The sequence below is a fragment of the Salvelinus sp. IW2-2015 genome, linkage group LG1, assembly GCF_002910315.2.
Source record: "Salvelinus sp. IW2-2015 linkage group LG1, ASM291031v2, whole genome shotgun sequence".
NCBI classification, from domain to species: Eukaryota; Metazoa; Chordata; class Actinopteri; order Salmoniformes; family Salmonidae; genus Salvelinus; species Salvelinus sp. IW2-2015.
Genome location: NC_036838.1, coordinates 8,893,381 through 8,905,433, shown reverse-complemented (window position 1 = coordinate 8,905,433; position 12,053 = coordinate 8,893,381). Strand labels below are relative to the sequence as shown.

General features: G+C 43.8%; 1 protein-coding gene across 2 annotated transcripts in view; it reads left to right on the top strand.

Moving 5' to 3' along the window:
• Positions 1-2,368: 2,368 nt before the first annotated feature.
• LOC111960581 (presenilin-2) overlaps positions 2,369-12,053 on the top strand; it is a 14,495-nt gene continuing 4,810 nt past the window's right edge. Inside the window, exons 1-8 of one of the 2 annotated variants that reach the window (XM_023982647.2) lie at positions 2,369-2,459; positions 2,809-2,975; positions 3,398-3,618; positions 4,455-4,596; positions 4,815-4,882; positions 9,240-9,460; positions 10,065-10,163; positions 10,796-10,864. In XM_023982647.2, the coding sequence (XP_023838415.1) occupies positions 2,847-2,975; positions 3,398-3,618; positions 4,455-4,596; positions 4,815-4,882; positions 9,240-9,460; positions 10,065-10,163; positions 10,796-10,864 (949 nt within the window). In that variant the 5' untranslated portion in view covers positions 2,369-2,459; positions 2,809-2,846. Of the gene's footprint in view, positions 2,460-2,798; positions 2,976-3,397; positions 3,619-4,454; positions 4,597-4,814; positions 4,883-9,239; positions 9,461-10,064; positions 10,164-10,795; positions 10,865-12,053 lie in introns of both variants that reach the window. The other variant, XM_023982655.2, reaches the window with a different exon arrangement.

Genomic DNA, 12,053 nt, shown 5'->3' with positions numbered 1-12,053 from the left:
TTTTACACTGCTGCTACTCGCTGTTCATTATCGATGCATAGTCAATTTACCCTTACCTACACGTACAAAATAACTCAACTAACCTGTACCCCCTGTATACAGTATAGCCTCATTTGTGTGTTACTTTGTCTTTCTTGAACTGCGTTGTTGGTTAAGGGCTTGTAAGTAAGCATTTCACAGTAAGGTCTACACCGGTTCTATTCAGAACATGTGACAAATACCATTTGATTTGATGATTACACCCGAGATCAGGTAGATGCAGGCAAGTGTGCAAGGCGATATTGATTGCGTCACAGTCACCTTGATAACTAAAACATTTCATTCGTAGGCTTGGTTGTAGCAACCTCATGATGGGCATAGGGAAAATTTGAAAATTTAGTATTTTATTAGCAGTGGTGGGAAAAGTACACAATTGTCATACTTGAGTAAAAGTAAAAATACTTTTGTAATGAACACAATGGGAGACAGAGAGCTGGTTTCAAGCGCAGGGCGCAGCAGGTGTTAGTTTGTAAAGGACCACAGGAGGAGGCAGGTAGCTGGATCCAGGGGCAGGCAGAAGGTTGTACACAGGGGGTCCAACAAGGCAACAGTACAGGCAGGGAAAAGGCTAGTAACGTTGTCTGGGAGATCAGGCAATAAGTGGATAACAGGAAATCCAATAGGCTAAAGTACAGGCAGGGAATAGGCTTCGTTAGTGAGGCAGGCAAAAACTATCATACACTGGAGGATTAAATAACAGGAAACCCACTGCTCCAACTAGAAGTATGTCACAAAACAAACAATACCTCACAACTATGGGGTGCAAGGAACTGAACTAAATAGTGTGTGATAATGACATACAGGTGTGTGAACAGGTGATCAGAATTCAAGTGATTGGGATCTGGAGAGTGAGCTGCGTTCAGGGGATCTATGTGTTTGAGAGTGTGAGCTGGAAAGTGGGCTGGAAAGGGACAATGAAAGACACAATACAGAACATTCATAGACAATATCAGCTCAAGGTCAGAACTACATAGCCAGCAGCATACCACCCTGCATACCACTGCTGGCCTGCTTCTGAAGCTAAGCAGGGTTGGTCCTGGTCAGTCCCTGGATGGGAGACCAGATGCTGCTGGAAGTGGTGTTGGAGGGCCAGTAGGAGGCACTCTTTCCTCTGGTCTAAAAAAAAATATCCCAATGCCCCAGGGCAGTGATTGGGGACACTGCCCTGTGTCGGGTGCTGTCTTTCGGATGGGACGTTAAACGGGTGTCCTGACTCTCTGAGGTCATTAAAGATCCCATGGCACTTATTGTAAGAGTAGGGGTGTTAACCCTGGTGTCCTGGCTAAATTCCCAATCTGGCCCTCAAACCATCACGGTCACCTAATAATCCCCAGTTTACAATTGGCTCATTCATCCTGTAACTATTCCCCAGGTTGTTGCTGCAAATGAGAATGTGTTCTCAGTCAACTTACCTGGTAAAATAAACATAAATTTAAAAATGGCATACGAAGCCCACATATCAATACATACAAACAAAATATCTAGGCCAAATAGGGGAGTTGCTTTGTCTGTTTTTTTAACCATATTTGCTGTTCATTTGGGAAATATGAGATGGAAGGGAGTTCCATATAATGTCTCTGTTTAATACTGTACGCTTTCTTGAATTTTTTTCTGGATTTGGGGACTGTGAAAAGACCCCTGGTGGCATGGCTGGTGGGGTAAGCGTGTGTGTCAGTGCTGTGTTGACTATGTAAACAAATTTACATTTTCAGCACATTAATGTTTCTTTTGAAAATAAGAGTTGCAGTCAGTCTCTCCTCAACTCTTAGCCAAGAGAGACTGGCATGCATAGTATTTATATTAGCCCTCCGATTACAATAAAAAGCAAGACGTGCCCTTGTTCTGGGCCAGCTGCAGCTTAACTATGTCTTTCTTTGCAGCACTTGAGCCTGCAGGAGTTGCTTTTTTTAGTGTGGTGTCAAAAAAGCAGAGCATCTCTTTACTATGGACAGACCTCTCCCTATCTTTACAACCATTGAATCTACATGTTTTGACCATGACAGTTTACAATCTAAGGTAAAAACACCAAGTCATTGAATCTTCTCAACTTGTTCAACGGCTACATTTTAATGCAGGCTTTAAGGCAACAACACATTTGAAAGGGGGTGTAGAATTTCTATAGGCACTGTAAGATGAGTGGCTGGTATTTGCAAGTTTGATAAACATATTTTTTATATATATTTTTACTTTTAACGTTATTTTTTTGTTGTATTTTTACAAAGCAAAAGTATTTGAAGTCACAAGTTTTCTAGTGACTTTACAGAAGCACGGATCACGTGGTCCACCAGGCATCAGCTGATGACTTCCTTGTTGCCGTTCTGTTTGTCGTCAGATAAGAGCAATTGCAGAAGCGCTTCCTTTCATCCAAGAACGGACGCGCTGGTCTTGGTCTTGTTTATGTCAAATTGTGGATTAAGAAGGTACTTTGACACGTTTAATAACTCACTTTAATATAGAACGTACAGCTTTTTAATTATACTAATGCTCTTGCTAGCTAGCCATCAAGCTAACTTTAATCTAAATACCAGACTGTAGTGCCATTGCGGTAAACCTCCTTTTAGCTAGCTACAGTAACGTTAGAGTATCCTGAAATTATGTATGTAGTTTTAGGCTACGTTTTTCGATATCAACGTAGTCGATAATCCAGTCAGTCCCTGCGGAACTATAATGATTGGGCGTCAGTAAAGTTGCAGTTTCTCTTCCCCCCCCCACCCCCCCAAATAACATCGCAAATTAATTTTGTCTTGACTAATTTGTAGAATTTTGCAGCTGTGTCCCACTCCTCTGCCGTCGCTAACATTCCATCCATGAGTACCTCAGACAGTGAAGAGGACTCCTACAATGAGAGGACAGCTCTGGTTGCATCCGAGATACCTTCTGTGCCATCTTACCAACAAGACCCTGACCAACCCCAGCCTGCAGACATGGAGCCCAGGGTAGGTGTCCTCTGCACTGTTGGGAAAATGCCCTTCCCAGAGCAGGGACACCGTAGAGCCATTGAATTGATCCATCTTAATTGTTCTTTGTGATTCCTTGTATCCTATCTCCTCTCCTCCTTTGCAAATGTATTGGAGGAGATGGTCCAAGGTCCCTCCCTGCACCCTCCCCAACGCATTTTGAGAAGTCGGCAAGGGGAGAGGATGCAAGGAATTTAGGATGACTTGAGAATGAGYCTTTGAATCAAGTGTCCGCAACTCTTGGATAGTGGTGATTGTGATGAATATATACTGTGGGTATCACAGCCACTACTTGCTATTTTCTGTTTAAACCTTCATAGTGCAATAATAACACTATTATTCACACCATGTACTATTTCTATGTAATAAGCAATGCTAGAAAGTGCTCCATTACCTTGCAGCGCCGCCTGGTGGCCCCAGAGCCTGCAGCTGAACCCCCCAGCCTGGACAGGAGTGCCGTGGAGCGGGAGCCCGTAGACCTGGAGGAAGAGGAGGAGCACACCCTCAAGTACGGCGCCAAGCATGTCATCATGCTGTTCGTCCCCGTCACCCTTTGCATGGTGGTCGTCGTAGCCACCATCAAGTCGGTCAGCTTCTACACTGAGAAGAACGGACAGCAGCTGTAAGTGTTTTTTTCCGTTTAGTAGCCTAGCTTAGGTTATGTTCTGAGGTATAAAACGGACAGAAGTGGGGAGGGGCTGCTACCTGTACCTATTCCAATAAGAATTGCACATTTTTGTGTTCCATTTCAAAACGTTTTCTGTTGTGTGCCCTAATGAACACGACCCAGTGTAATATGAGAAGAGATGCTTCTTTGCGTGATAATATGAGATGAGATGCTTCTATGCAGGACATTATGAGAAGCGGTGGTTCTCGCATATCTTTATGACAGAACCTTAAGGGAACTTTTCCTGTGATTTGACACTGACATGCTTAGAACTTAGTAGACACTAAAGTCTTTATAACTTGAGTATGTTACACGACAGGTTTTCCCACGATTTAGTAGAAGCTAAATTCATATCTATCTCACTGGAACTAAGGCTAAATTAGGGTTGGTCAACCCTCCCTCTGGTCATAGGGAGCTACTGGGTGTGCAGGCTTTTGCTCCAGCCCTACTATAACAGCCTAAAATCCAGAACCTGATTTTGTAGAATAAGGTGTGTTTGAGTATGGCTGCAGCAAAATCCTGCAGGAGGGTAGCTAGCTAGTAATCTGAGAAGGAGGGTTGGCCACTCATGAGATAAATATTAGGTGTAGATAATATTAGGTTTAGAGTGAAGTTGCACCTAGATGCTGATCCAAGGTCAGTTCTGCATTTCCCCCACTAAAAGTTAAGGTTAGGATTGGGGGAGGTGAAGCTGATCCTAGATCTGTACCTAGGGAGAAACTACACCACGGAAGATAGCATTTGCGTCAGGCCGATTTTCATGATTGTTGATTTGACTCTGGCCCTGTTAGGATCTATACGCCGTTCACAGAGGACACAGACACAGTGGGTGAGCGGCTGCTCAACTCTGTGCTCAACACCATCATCATGATCAGCGTCATCGTGGTCATGACCATCTTCTTGGTCGTGCTCTACAAGTACCGCTGCTACAAGGTGAGACAGACCAAGGGTATATTCAGTAATGTGAAACATTCTGAACATTGCAGATAGAATACCAGGGAATTGTGTCCACTCTATTCATTCTGTCTGACAGGTAATCATATCTGTTGTTTTACACCCTACATTTCTATCTAAACATTCTGTAATGTTACATCCTCCTGAACAGGCCCCAAGCTTGGAGTGCTATATTCTAATGCTCTGTGTCGTCCTAGTTCATTCATGGATGGCTCATCCTGTCCTCGCTGATGATGCTCTTCTGGTTCAGCTTCATGTACCTGGGGTGAGTGTACATCCCTGGAATTGTTTGTAGTCAGCCGTATGGTATTATGTTGCCTGGCTGTTGTGGTTGTTTCAAGGAGAGAGTGGGACAGGAAGGCTGTCTCATATATAGGCTCTTTATATGGGCTTGGTTCATGGCTCTGGTCAAAGGTAGTGCACTATATAGGGAATAGGATGTCACTTGTTTTACACCCCAACGCACCAAATACATTTGGGACAGTAAACTGGAAGTGCTTCTCTGCACTATGGTTATTCTGGGCTAGTTAAATTGTGTGTGTGTGTGTGGCCACACAATGCTTGCGTTAGCCGGGCGTTATTGATACACACAGCAAGGGGAACTGATACAGCTGCTTCGTTGGAAGCAGAACTTGTTAATTAGAACCTAACAATACATATTTTCAGAGTTAAAAACTTGACGGACCCTATGAAAGCTCAAACCAAGTATATTCTTCCCAGAGGGTCAATACAGCTGCATCAGACAAAGACATGTTTAGAATAATTGTGGTTATGTGTACCCCACTTTGGCTAAACTTAGTTTCCTGCCTAGCAATAAAGGTACAAAGTGATACTGGTAATACACTTTTCTTTCTCCCTTAATGTGACATGACCTGACCTCGACCCCCTTCATCACTAATCCATGGCTCTCTCCCCTTGTCAATGCTGCCACGTGATCGTTTCCCCTGCACTCAGCACATTCCAAGCTTAATTGCACACGCAAATACCTTCCTCCTACAGATAACCATTAACTTCTGGTGTAGACCCTCTAAATCTAAGCACTCAAAATTTCAATAGGATACCTGATAATTAACCCTATCCCAAGTTTGAGTTAGTACCCAGAATCCATCAGTATTTTGATGCTACTTTTCTCTGTGGTTATTGACAATTTTCCCAAAAATATTGCCTTAAAGCAATTTCCACCACACTAGTGTATTAAGTAACTTTGTTGGCTCAAACTTCTCCCCATTCTGCTTTTGTTATTTAAAGAACTGTCTGACCGATCTGAAAGATCACCTTAGTCCCTGGGCCAGAGATTTAACTTCAACAGAACGCCACTGTCTTCGCTTATAGTACCAGTCAAACGTTTGGAAACACCTACTCATTCCAGGGTTTTTCTTTATTTTTACTATTTCTACATTTTAGAATAATAGTGAAGACATCAAAACTATGAAATAACACATATACAGTCATGTAGTAACCAGAAAAGTGTAAAACAAATCAAAATATGTTATATTTCAGATTCTTCAAAGTAGCCACCCTTTGCCTTGATGACAGCTTTGCACACTCTTGGCATTCTCTCAACCAGCTTCATGAGGTAGTCACCTGGAATGCATTTAAATTAATTAGGTGTGCTTTAAGTTAATTTGTGGATTTTTTCCCTCCTTGATGCATTTGAGCCATTTAGATGTGTTGTGACAAGATAGGGGTGGCATACAGAAGATAGCCCTATTTGGTAAAATATCAAGTCCATATTATGGCAAGAACAGCTCAAATAAGCAAAGAGAAACGACAGTCCATCATTACTTTAAGACATGAAGGTCAGTCAAACCGGAAAATTTCAAGAACTTTGAACATTTCTTCAAGTGCAGTCGCAAAAACCATCAAGTGCTATGATGAAACTGGCTCTCATGAGAACCACCACAGGTAAGGAAGACCCAGAGTTACCTCTGCTGAAGAGGATAAGTTCATTGGAGTTACCAGCATCAAATTGCAGCCCAAATAAATGCTTCACAGAGTTCAAGTAACAGACACATCTCAACATCAACTGTTCAGAGGAGATTGCGTGAATCAGGCCTTCATGGTCAAATTGCTTCAAAGAAACCACTACTAAAGGACACTAATAAGAAGAAGTGACTTGCTTGGGCCAAGAAACATGAGCAATGGACATTAGACCGGTGGAAATCTGTCCTTTGTTGTTGTAAGTCCAAATTTGAGATTTTTGGTTCCAACTGCTGTGTCTTTGTGAGACGCAGAGTAGGTGAATGGATGATCTCTGCATGTGTGGTTCCCACCGTGAAGCATGGAAGAAGTGTGGGGGTGATTTGCTGGTGACACTGTCTGTGATTTATTTAGAATTCAAGGCACTGTCACGGCTGTTGGAAGGAGAGGACCAAGGTGCAGCGTGGTGTACATTTTCTTTAATAAATCAAAATGACGTCGAACAAAACAATAAACATTACAAAAACAAACCGTGAAGCTCAAAGGCTATGTGCCCTAAACAAAGTCAACTTCCCACAATGACAGGTGGAAAAGGGGCTACATAAGTATGGTTCCCAATCAGAGACAACGATAGACAGCTGTCCCTGATTGAGAACCATACCCGGCCAAAACATAGAAAATCATAGAAAAACAAAACATAGAATGCCCACCCCAAATCATCACACCCTGATCAAACCAAAAAGAGACATAAAAAGGATCTCTAAGGTCAGGGCGTGACAGTACCCCCCCCTGGCCGCTAAACCTATAGGGGAGGGTCTGGGTGGGCATCTGTCCGCGGCGGCGGCTCAGGTGCGGGACGCAGACCCCACTCCACCGCTGGCTCACCCCACTTTGGTGGCACCTCTGGTGCGGGGACCCTTGCTGCCGACCCCGGACTGGGGACCCTCGTAGCGGGCCCCGGGCTGGAGGCCATCTCTGGGGGCTCCGGGCTGGGCGCAGGCACACAGGAGACCTGGCTCTGGGAGCAGGCACAGGACTCACCAGGCTGGGGAGACATACAGGAGGCCTCTTCCTTGGCCGAGGCACCGGATACACTGGGCCGTGGAGGCGCACTGGCAGTCTCGAGCGTAGAGCTGGCACCACCCGTTCTGGATGGATGCCCACTTCCACCCGGCAAATGCGGGACGCTGGCACCGAGCACACCGGCCTGTGAATGCTCGGCCGAGACACAGTGCGCATCACCCCATAGCACGGGGCCTGACCAGTCACATGCTCGCCACGGTAAACATGGGGAGTTGGCTCAGGTCTCCAACCTGACTCTGCCAAACTCCCCGTGTGGGCTGCCTCTCGGGCTTCCTTGCCAGCCGTGTTCCCTCATAACGTTGCCGCTCCGCCTTAGCTGCCTCCAGTTCCTCCCGTGGACGGCGATACTCCCCAGCCTGCCTCCAGGGTCCCTTACCATCCAGGATCTCCTCCCATGTCCAGTAGTCCTCTTTACCACGCTGCCTGGTCCTTTGGTGGTGGGAAGTTCTGTCACTGCTGTTGAAGGATGAGGACCAAGGTGCAGCGTGGTGAGCATGAATTTTACTTTATTTAAGAATGACGCTGACAAAAAACAATAAACCATACAAAACAAACTGTGAAGCTAAAGGCAATAGTGCCAACAAACAAAGACAACTTCCCACAATGACAGGTGGAAAAACGGCTACCTAAGTATGGTTCCCAATCAGAGACAACGATAGACAGCTGTTCCTGATTGAGAACCATACCCGGCCAAAACATAGAAATAGAACATCATAGAAAAACAAAACATAGAATGCCCACCCCAAATCACACCCTGACCAAACCAAAAAGAGACATAAAAATGATCTCTAAGGTCAGGGCGTGACAGGCACACTTAACCAGCATGGCTACGACCGCATTCTGCAGAGATATGCCATCTCATCTGGTTTGGGATTAGTGGGACTATCATTTTGTTTTTCAACAGGACAATGACCCAACACACCTCCAGGCTGTGTAAGGGCTATTTGACCAAGAAGGAGAGTGATGGAGTGCAGCATCAGATGACCTGGCCTCCACAATCACCCAACCTCAACCCAATTGAGATGGTTTGGGATGAGTTGGATCGCAGAGTGATGGAAAAGCAGCCAACAAGTGCTCAGCATATGTGCGAACTCCTTCAAGACTGTTGGAAAAGCATTCCTCATGAAGTTGGTTGAGAGAATGCCAAGAGTGTGTAAAGGGTGGCTACTTTGAAGAATCTAAAACACAAAATATATATTTTGATTTGTTTAACACTTTTTTTGGTTACTACTTGATTCCATATGTTATTTCATAGTTTTGATGTATTCACGATTATTCTACAATGTAGAAAATAGTAAAAATAAAGATAAACCTTTGAGTAGGTGTGTCTAAACTTTTGACTGGTACTGTACATCAACGCAGCATTCTAATTACTCAGTTCACACGCTGGATGGGAGCATCTCAACAGTTTAATGTGAATTCCTCATCCTAAAAGATAGGACAGATGAAAGGAAGGGTATACATCTGTCCTACTCAGATCACTATGGATGAAGGATAGGAGGTGAGGAAAGGAAGCCACTAGTGATCATTGAGATACATCCCTTGTCTGTAAAGCGGTTTGAGGTTTGAATGCACTTTAAATTAAGTTCGATTTGACATGTCTCTCTCCTCCTATCCAGGGAGGTATTTAAAACCTACAACTTGGCCATGGATTACCCCACAGTAGCCATGATCATCTGGAACTTTGGGGCGGTAGGAATGATCTGTATACACTGGAAGGGGCCTCTGCAGCTGCAGCAGGCCTACCTCATCGCCATCTCGGCCCTCATGGCCCTAGTGTTCATCAAGTACCTGCCCGAGTGGTCCGCCTGGGTCATCCTGGGAGCCATCTCCGTCTACGGTGAGTAGGAGGGCTCAGAGTACATATTGCTGTTGGTTTATACTATCTGGCATCGTCCGGAAACAACCCCTAGCAATTTAGTCTCTAGTCTAGACACTGAGATGATTTGAAACGATTGGATAGATATAAGGGCCTTGAATAGATAATAATTTCCACTTAGCATATCCCTAGACAAGGTGGAGGTTCCATCTTTTGTCTAGAAATGTAGAAGATTTGAAAGTATTGGTGGTGCAAGGTCCTTGGATGGGTATAAATTCCAACTAGCCTATCCCAGTGTGAATGTACTATCCTATTCCGTATACCTATCTAATCCTTTTCAGATCTTTGTGAATAGCCAAGAGGGGTAGAGACTACAGGTTGTTTCTGGACTGACCCTTTGATTTAATGGCATAGGTGTTAAATTGATGCGTCTTTTTAACTGTGATGGTAGACCAGTTATCATGCTGCTGTACAGACCTCGACTATTAGCTGAGCACCATCTATCAAAAAAGTGTGCTATTTCATCATGTATAAATGTTGCAATCATTCTTCCAGTAGTTCAGTACCTTTTTTTTTTTTGCTCATTCAGAAATTCCTGTGTCATGCTTCTGTCCTTTGTTTGCAGATTTGGTTGCGGTCTTGTGCCCTAAAGGTCCTCTCAGGATGCTTGTAGAGACCGCACAGGAGCGTAACGAGCCCATCTTCCCTGCTCTCATATATTCATGTAAGTACAAGGTTTTGTACATTGGGGCACACCGTAGCAAACTGTTTTGCAACAGAAAGTGTATCTTGTTAAACAAGTTCAGGGGGTGTATTCTCTTCAAACCAAACGGAACAAAGAGACCTACCTGAATTTGTCCAATAAATTAATTTCATTTTTTGTTGCAAAAATGTTTTGCTACCATACGAGCGTTTTCTTCATTTTTACAATTCTATGACATTTTTTAAAATGTTGGTTGCTTATATTTGTCCTTTTTGATGTTTAAAAAAAAAATCTCCCTATTCCCCCTGAGACACTCTCGAGAGTGTGGTCACGGCCACAGTCTGCCATTATCATCTGGAGTAATTTAGGGTTACGTGCTTTGCTTAAGTGCACATAATGAACAAGACCCAACTCTGAGGGAATAGGCATCATGCAAAGTAGCGGCTCCTTGTCTTGGTGCACGGGGGCCCTTTATGAGTGTTTGTTTTAGTTCAATTTAGATTTGACCAAAATGTCTGTTTTGGTTTCTTTGAGTTGGTTCTCGAGCCTTTGGTATGGTTCGTAATTTCCTTCAATAAGAATGCCTTTCGACCAAAATTATGAGTCTTGCAGAATTGCACCAGTTTACTAATAGGACTTTCAATTGTTTTTAGCTGCCATGATATGGATGGTTGGGATGGCCAACCCAGCAAGAAATGCAGAGCCCACAAATCAAGATACAGGTATGTTTTGTCTAATTTCTGCTTATAACACTTTGGCTTTAATAATGCTCAGTTTGTTCCTAGTCTCAACTATATACAGTGGGGAGAACAAGTATTTGATACACTGCCGATTTTGCAGGTTTTCCTACTTACACAGCATGTAGAGGTCTGTAATTTTTTATCATAGGTACACTTCAACTGTGAGAGACGGAATCTAAAACAAAAATCCAGAAAATCACATTGTATGATTTTTAAGTAATTAATTAGCATTTTATTGAGAGAGATTAACAACACCTAGCTGTCATGGATTAAAATCCTGCAGCGCACGCAAGGTCCCCTGCCAAGCCAGCGCATGTCCAGGCACGTCCGAAGTTTGGCCAATGACCATGCTGGATGAACCAGAGGGAGGATGGAGAAGGTCATGTGGTCTGATGGAGAAGGTCATGTGGTCTGATGAGACAAAAATAGAGAAAATGATTTCATGGCTTTAGAAGCTTCTGAAAGGCTAATTGACATAATTTGAGTCAATTGGAGGTGTACCTGTGGATGCATTTCAAGGCCTACCTTCAACTCAGTGCCTTTTTTGCTTGACATCATGGGAAAATTAACAGGAAATCAGCCAAGACTTCAGAAAAAATTGTAGACCTCCACAAGTTCTGGTTCATCCTTGGGAGCAATTTACAAAACCTGAAGGTACCACGTTCATCTGTACAAACAATAGTATGTATAAACACCATGGACCACGCAGCCGTCATACCACTCAGGAAGGAGACGCGTTCTGTCTCCTAGAGATGAATGTACTTTGGTGCGAAAAGTGAAACAAAAATATAACTTTTTGGCCATAATGACTATCATTATGTTTGGAGGAAAAGGGGGAGGCTTGCAAGCCGAAGAACACCATCCCAATGTAAAGCACTGGTGTGGCAGCATCATGTTGTGGGGGTGCTTTGCTGCAGGAGGGACTGGGGCACTTCACAAAATGATGACATCATGAGGCAGGAAAAATGATGTGGATATATTGAAGCAACATCTTAAGACATCAGTCAGGAAGTTAAAGCTTGGTCGCAAATTGGTCTTCCAAATGGACAATGACCCAAGCATACTTCCAAAGTCGTTCCAAAGTACAACAAGAGTCAAGGTATTGGAGTGGCCATCCACAAAGCCCTGACCTAAATCCTATAGAAAATGTGTGGGCAGAACTGACAAAGCG